General features: G+C 70.2%; 1 protein-coding gene across 1 annotated transcript; it reads right to left on the bottom strand.

Annotated features, from left to right (window-relative positions):
• Nucleotides 1-3,143: 3,143 nt before the first annotated feature.
• On the bottom strand, nucleotides 3,144-5,549 carry TMEM107 (transmembrane protein 107). Its single transcript, XM_054182874.1, has 6 exons — nucleotides 5,464-5,549; nucleotides 4,903-4,994; nucleotides 4,377-4,444; nucleotides 4,031-4,131; nucleotides 3,397-3,493; nucleotides 3,144-3,310 (listed from the first exon to the last, which is right to left on the bottom strand). Exons 2-6 carry the CDS (start codon nucleotides 4,987-4,989, stop codon nucleotides 3,241-3,243), a joined length of 423 nt encoding a protein of 140 aa, XP_054038849.1. The 5' UTR covers nucleotides 4,990-4,994; nucleotides 5,464-5,549; the 3' UTR covers nucleotides 3,144-3,240.
• Between the last annotated feature and the right edge of the window lie 2,133 nt (nucleotides 5,550-7,682).

The following is a 7,682-nucleotide window of genomic DNA, read 5'->3' as shown; positions in this document are numbered from 1 at the left end:
TACCTGCACTGGGAGCCCACTCGACACTCCAGTATCTCCACTGGGACCCCACTCCCCCCCCAGTATCTCCACTGGGACCCCACCCCCTCCCACCAGTATCTCCACTGGGATCCCGCTCCCTCCCCAGTACTTGCACTGGGACCCCACTCGACACTCCAGTGTCTGCACTGGGACCCCACCCCCTCCCACCAGTATCTGCACTGGGATCTCACTTGCCCCCCGGTACCTGCACCGGGACCCCAATCCCTCCCAGTTATCTCCACTGGGATCCCGCTCCCTCCCCCGTGCCTGCACTGGGACCCCACCCCCTCCCACCAGTATCTCCACTGGGACCCCACTCCCCCCAGTGCCCGCACTGGGAGCCCACTCGCCCCCAGCCCCCCCAGGGCTTTCCCAGCGCCTCCCTGACCCCCCCGTCTCCCCAGGCCCCCGGGGCTGAGAAGCTGCTGGAGCTGGCGCGCCAGAGACGCATGGCTGAGGCGGCCGAGGCCTAGGTGAGCGACGTCCCGGCCGCTCCAGCCCCACGGAGGGTCCTGGGCCCCAGGGGGTCCCCGAGCCCTCGGGGCCGGGACCGCCGGGGCCGCGGGAGCGGGACGCAGAGGGGACGGCGGCGACGCGTGTCCCCAGGCCAGCGGGACGCAGCCGCTGCCCTGCCGGTCCCCGCGCCCGAGGGGCGTTGCACGGACTGCCCGGGGCCCCGCCGCGGCCGGGCGGGGGGCTCTGGTGCCCCCCAGGATGCCCACGGGGGCCGGGCGGGGCTCGGGGAGGTTTCGGGGCGTCCCCGGGTAAGGCCACGCCGGGCGAGGGGCTGGGGGTGCCTCGTGGGGCTCAGGAGAGCCAGGTCCTGCCCTGGGTGCGTGGGGGGCTCCGGGTCCCTTCTCCGTCCCCAGGGCTCTGCAGGGAGACGGGGGGGACGCGGCCGCTCTCCTGGCCCGGCGCACGCCGGGGGGGTCTCACGCCGGGCTCTGTCTTCCAGGACTGGAACCGGCGGTGACGCCCTCGTCCCGTCCCCCCCCCAGCGGCACGAGGAGATGGTCATCCCTGGATGGCCCCCCCCCGACCCCCGGGAGCCCCGGACCGTTGCCCTCTCGCCATCAATAAACTCCTTCAGCAAAGCTTCGCTCCGCGTCTGCCTGCGCGTGGCCCCCCCTCCGTGGCCCCTCTCCCCGTGGTGTGGGGCAGGAGAGGAGCGTGGAGGGACGGCCTGGACCTCTGGGCGCCTGCCCCACGGACTCAGCCCTCCGGGGGGTTCCCCGGCCATTTCGGAGCCCCACGCCGGGCCACCTGCCTTCCCCAACCGCCCCCCCCCCAGCCCACCCCCTTCTCTGGGGCATCGCGGGTCGGGGAGGAGCCTCGGGAACCCGGAGAATCCCCCAGGGATTCGTGACCCAGCTCCGTCCCCGCCGGGGGGCTCCTGCGATGTCCGGGAGCGGGGTTTGGCGCCGGCTGCGGTCGGAACCGCCCCAAAAAGGCCGCTCCGAGGAGCCCCCGGGGGGGCTGGAAGTGGCCAACTGGGCCAGAGCGTCTCGGGAGAGGAGGGGGCCGGGGAGAGATGGGGGGCACAGGACGGAAACGCCGGCGCGGGCTCGTCACGGGCCCCCCTTGGGAGAGAGCTCCGTGGGAGCCGGGCTGGAACTCGCCCCTCGGCTCCGCGCGGTGCTGGCGCCTGAGCTCACAACCTCTCCCGGGAATTCCCCATCCCATTCCTCTCCCGGGAATTCCCCCCATTCCCAATTTGTGGGAAATTCCCTCCTTTTGGGGGGGGGGGCAGGAAGGGCCGGCACTTGGTGGGTCTCTCCCGCTAGTCCCCGAGGCAGCTCTTCTCCCTGGGCTGTGGTGGCCCCGCGCCTGTCCCCGGCGCTGCCCATCCGCCACCTCTGGCTCGGGGATGGCACCTTGGAGCCAGCGTTCCCCAGGGAAAAGCCTCTTGGTGTCGACACGCCACGAGAGGAAGGACAAATGGCGTCTGGATTCCGGAGAGAGCCCCAACCATTGGAGGAGTTCCCAGAGACCCACGTCCCCCAAAACCCCATGTCCCCCAATACCCCGTATCCATAAAAATCGATGTCCCTAGAGCCCACGTCGCCAAAACCCCACGTCCCCCTCCTTCCCGTGGACCCTTTCCCATGCCCTCACCCACACCCTTCCCTCTCCTCCGTCTCCTTCGGAGACCATCACCCAGCCCCCGCCAACGGCGGGGAGGGGAGACACGCTCCTGCCTGGCCGGGGGCCGCTGCAGAAACAGCTTCTTCCGCCCCAGAGAACCACAGAATTGCACCGGAGGGTCCCTGGGGGGGACACGCGAGTGGTGCCGATGGGCACCGGCGTGACGGGGCTGGGAGCTGCCAACTGGGAAACTGGGAGAAACGGGAGAAACCGGAGAGCGGGGGAGTGGGGTCCCAGTGCGGAGAGTGGAGGGCACAAGGGGGGGCGTGTGGGGCAGGGGGGGACCTATGGGGCAGAGCAGATGTCCACGGGGTCGGTGATGTATGGGGCTGAAGGGGTCTCTGTGGGGCGGGGGGAAGGCCTATGCGGCAGAGCAGATGTCCATGGGGTGGGGCACGTACGGGGCGCAAGGGGTGTCACTCGCACCCGCAGGGCCCCCGCACACGCGGCCGTTCCGCGGCTCCCCGCCACCACCCACCGTCCTACCGGCCCCGCGCAGGCGCACTCAGAGACTCCGAAGGGACGCCGGGCTGTTGCCCATCTCCCACCACCGCCCCTCGAAACGGCACGCAATCATACGTCATCACGCCACACTCATCACATGGTGCCCGCAAAGCGGGGCAGGCCAGGATGTACCGCACTGACGATAACCAACCTCCCCACCCCGCCGGGGCGGGAACCCGCCACCACCCCCTACCCAACAGCGACCCCCACCAACCCCCTCCCTCCGCCCGCCCCCGCACTCCCCTGACGCCCCCCGCCGTCTCCCGCCATTCCCTTCCCTCATCCCCCTCCCGATCCCCAAAAATCCCCTCCTTCCCGGCTCCCGCGCGCTCCCAGCCTGCCCCGCGGCTCTCATTTGCATGAGGGCGGGGCCACCGCCCCCTTTTTCCGCGCCAAAGCCGTGGCGCGCTGGCGCTTTCCCGCGCTAAACCCTTTAATTTCTCAACACGGAGGTGGAAGTTGCGGGGGGGTGAGGGGGCACGCGGGGGGGGGGAGGGGGTCAGCGCATATTGGGGACCCCCGGGGGGGTTGCGGGGGGGGACGGACACCGACGCCCCCCCACCCCGGGGCTCAGAGGGCTCTTCTCCTGCACCCCAGAATGGAGACCAGCAGCAGCGCCTCGGTGACAGCGGGGGGGACGCTGCGGGGGGGGGAAATGGGGGGTGTCAGTCGGGTGTAAGGGGGGGAACACCCCAAAAAAGCCGCCCCGCCCCCCCCCCGACCCACCTGCAGAGGCCGAAGAGGAGCCAGAAGGAGCCGCCGTCCCAATCCTCCAGCAGGGCCAGGGCCAGGCCCAGGGCAGCCGCCACGTGGGCCCCCAGCGCTGCCCCACGTCAGGGAAAATCACCCCAAAAATGGGGGGGGGCGGCCCCTCCTCCCCCGGGCACCCCCCCACAGGGCGGAATTGGGCGAAACCCGCCCCCCCCCGGGCCTGGCAGGGCCCCCCCGCGACCTTTGGAGGGGGGAGGAACCTCCCTGATGGCAGCCCGCCCGGTTTTGGGGTGTCTCGCCCCCCATTTCAGGGATCCCCCCCCTCATTTCGGACCCCCCCACACCTTTTGGGGTTCCCCCCGGTTTTTGGCCCCCCTCCCATGTCGGCCCCTGTCCCCCCTTATGTTTTGCCCCCCCACACCCATATTTCGGGCCCCCCCATGTTTCAGGGTCACCCCCCGTGTTTCCTGTGTGTCCCCCCCATTTCGGGGTCCCCCCCCCCGTTTCAGGGCCTCCCCCCACGGTTTGGGTTTGGGGTCCCCCATTTCAGGCCCCTCCCCCCCTCCAGTTTTAGGGCCCCCCCCCCAGTTTTAGGGCCCCCCCATTTTTAGGGTGTCCCCCCCCGGGTTTTGGGCCCCCCCCAGGATACAGAAGAGGCTCTGCCCGGGTCGGAACATGGAGACCCCCGAGAAGAACCCGACGAACTCGACCCCCAGCAGCCCCAGGGCCCCCCCCAGGGCCCCCCACAGCCTGCGGGGACACGGGGGGGTCGGAGGGGGGGGGATGGACACGGGGACCCTCCCAGTGGGGACACGAGTGGGTCGGGGGGGGCGGCGCCCCACGGGGGACAGGAGGGGACGTGGGGGGGCACACTGGGGGGGCACAGAGTCACCCTTGGGGGGGGACAGGAGGCGGAGGGACACGGGGGGGTGTGCGGGCCACCGAGAAGCCGGGGGGGGGGATCATGTGGGGGGGCACATGTGGGGGGGCCTCACCACCGCTGGGCACGGGCGTATTCCTCCGCCGAAAAGTCGGGGGGCAGCGAGGCCCGGACGGGGGAGTCCTCGGGGGGGGGGGGGGCCACGGGGGGGGACACATGGGTGTGCGGGGGGGGGGACACGGACACGGACACCCCCCCCCCCCCCCCGGGCACACCCCAGTGTGGGTGGCCTGTCCTCGGGGGGTGGGGAGTCGTGTGGACACGTGGCTGGACACGCGTGGAGCCATGTGACGTCATGAGCACAGGCGTGATGACGCGTGCGCGGGCATGCGGCCACACGCGTCCCCGCCTCCGCCTCCCCACCACCCCCACCCCCCCCCCCGCCACCCCCCGCCACGTGTTCCCGTGTCCCCCCGCCCCTCGCCGAGGCCACGCCCCTTCTCCCCATCCCCGCCCCCTCGCCGTGGCCACGCCCCTCGCTTTGGCCACGCCCCCGGCCCCTTCTCCCCGCTCCCGCCCTTTGCCCCGGCCACGCCCCCCGCTCTGGCCACGCCCCCTCCCCCGCTGGCCCCGCCCCTCACCGTGTCCCCGCCCAGCAGCACCAGCAGCACCAGATGCGCCGTCAGGGCCAGGAACCGGGCGGGGACCAGCAGCCCCCGGGGCGGCATCGGGGCTGGGGAGGGGGTCGGGGGGGGAATTAAGGGGGGTTCGGGGGTTCGACCTCCCATCCCCCACCCTCCAAACCCCTCCCCCCAACCCCCACCCTGCGCTCGACCCCCCCCAAACACACACCCCCCCCGGCACAGGATCCCCTAAACCCCTCCCCCACCCCCAAACAACACCCCAGCCCCTCCACCATCCCCAAAACCCCTCCCCCGCCCCTCCCCCACCCCCCAAAACCCCACCCCCATCCCCCAAACACCAGCCCCTCCCCCACCCCCAAACACCACCCCCAGCCCGTCCCCCACCCCCAAAACCCCTCCCCCACCCCAAACCCCTCCCCCCAACATGGAGCCCGGGCCCCCCCCCCGCGGTCCCGTCTACCCCAATCGCCACCACGGACCCCCCCTCCCCGCCCCCGGGACCGCCCCGGACCCTCCCCCGGATCCCCCCCATCCCGCGCCGCGCGCGCCGGGCCTCACGTTGCCGCGGCAACCGCTGACGCGCCGCCCACGCGCCCCGCGCGCAGCCGCGCCCCCGGGGCGCGCTTCTGGCCACGCCCCCTCCGGCGCTGACCACGCCCCCTCAGCCCTGGCCACCCAAAAAAGGCCCCCCCCCCCCCCCCCCCGACCCACCTGCAGAGGCCGAAGAGGAGCCAGAAGGAGCCAGAAGGAGCCGCCGTCCCAGTCCTCCAGCAGGGCCAGGGCCAGGCCCCGGCGCTGCCCCACGTCAGGTAAAATCACACCCCCCTCCCCCCGCCCCACCACCATTTCGGGCCCTGTCCCCCTTCTGTGTTTCACCTCCCCCATGTTTCGGGCCCCACCATGTTTCAGGGTCACCCCCCATGTTTTGTCCTCCCCCCTCCCCCCATCTCGGGGTCCCCCCCCGTTTCAGGGCCTCCCCCGGTTTTGGGGTCCCCCCCATTTCAGGGGGTCCCCCCGCGGTTTGGGTTTGGGGTTTCCTATTTCAGGCCCCCCCTCCAGTTTTAGAGCCCCCCATTTTTAGGGTGTCCCCCCCGGGTTTTGGGGTCCCTCTCCCCCCCCCGGTTCCAGGCCCCCCCAGGATACAGAAGAGGCTCTGCCCGGGCTGGAACATGGAGACCCCCGAGAAGAACCTGACGAACTCGACCCCCAACAGCCCCAGGGCCCCCCCCAAAGCCCCCTTCAGCCTGCGGGGACACAGGGGGGGTCGGGGGGGGCACGAGGACTCCCCCCCCCCGCGGGGAACACGGCAGGCACCGAGATACACGGCGGGGGGGGGGGGGCAGGAGGAGACCCTTTCGGGGGGGACACGCGGAGGGGGGGACAAACACAGGGACCCCCACTGGGGACACGGGGGGCACCGAGATACTCGGGGGGGGGGCAGGGATACACCCTAGTGGGGGGGGCCAGGAGGCAGAGGGGGGGACACACGGAGATCCCCCACAGTGGGGACACGCGTGGGTCGGGGAGGGGGCCACCCCACGGGGGACAGGAGGGGACGTGAGGGGGCACCAAGATGGTGGGGGGGGGTCGGTCTGAGGCGTGTGGAGGCATGTGAACATGTGTGTGGCCACGCACGGTGGGGTGTGGAGGCGTCTGGAGGTGTGTGGGCACGTGTGGAGACAGGAGCGGAAGCCTGTGGGGGTGTGTGGACACGCGTGTGGACACGTGTGGAGGCCTGTGGTCAAGAGTGGACACGTGTGGAGGTGTGTGGACACATGTGGACACATGCAGACACGTGTGGAAGCCCATGTGGGTGTGTGGACATGTGTGGAGACAGGAGTGGTGGCGTGTGGACATGTGGAGGCCTGTGGACACGAGTGGACACATGTGGAGGCGTGTGGACACATGTGCGGACACACGTGGAAGCCTGTGGGGGTGTGTGGACATGCAAGTGGACACGTGTGGAGGCGTGTGGTTGGGAGGGGATGCGTGTGGAGGCGTATGGACACGTGTGCAGAGATGCGTGGAAGCCTGCGGGGGTGTGTGGACACGCGTAGACAGGCGGGGAGGTGAATGGACACGCGTGTGGACACGAGCGGAGGGGGAGGTGCTGATCTGCTCTCTCTGGTGACCAGCAGCAGGACACGAAGAAACGGAACGAAGCTGCATCGGGGGAAATTCCGCCTGGACGTGAGACAAAGGCTCTTCACTGAGAGGGTGGTCGGTTGCTGGCTCCCCAGGGGAGTGGTCCCAGCACCCAGCCTGCCAGAGGTCAAGGAGCATCCGACATCGGTCTCTGTCATATGGTTCAGTTTTAGGTGCTTCCGTGAGGAGCAGGGAGTTGGACTTGAGCCTTGTGGGTCCCTTCCAACTCGGCATCTTCTGTGATTCTCTGGGGGGGCAGCAACTAGAGAGACCCCCTCCGGTGGGTTCGAGGCCGAGTCCGTGAACGTCAGACGCTGCGAGGAAGTTGAAGGAACCTCTCAAGGAGTCAAAGTCGGGTTCAAACTCCAAAGTTTCTTGTGGTGTTGATGGGTCCCACTGAGGAATTGCCCCCAGGGTCCGGTTACAGCAGAAAACTGGAGGCAGCGATGGCAGGTCGGGAAAAGCAAGTTGAAGGTGACTCTGATGCTGGGTAAACGTGGATGTGTTTCATTAATGCAAAGGGCCAAGCCCTGACTCCATCGCCCAAAGGGCCAAGGCCTGACCCCCAGCCCCCAGGAAGGGAGATCCTCTCCCTCACTCCTTCCTCAGGGCTCTTCCTGGGACAGTGGGAT

Source organism: Rissa tridactyla, chromosome 23 (genome assembly GCF_028500815.1).
Source record: "Rissa tridactyla isolate bRisTri1 chromosome 23, bRisTri1.patW.cur.20221130, whole genome shotgun sequence".
NCBI lineage: Eukaryota > Metazoa > Chordata > Aves > Charadriiformes > Laridae > Rissa > Rissa tridactyla.
This window is presented reverse-complemented; position numbering and strand designations above follow the sequence as displayed.

Bases quoted from the DNA above. Each gene is read 5' to 3' on its own strand.
- TMEM107 (XM_054182874.1), bottom strand. From the start codon at position 4,989: ATGCCGCCCCGGGGGCTGCTGGTCCCCGCCCGGTTCCTGGCCCTGACG. The intron at 4,445-4,902 runs GTGAGGGGCGGG...CCCCCCCCCGAG, and splicing joins TGCTGCTGGGCGGGGACACG to GACTCCCCCGTCCGGGCCTC. The intron at 3,311-3,396 runs GTGGGTCGGGGG...CCCCCCCCGCAG, and splicing joins CTCCTCTTCGGCCTCTGCAG to CGTCCCCCCCGCTGTCACCG.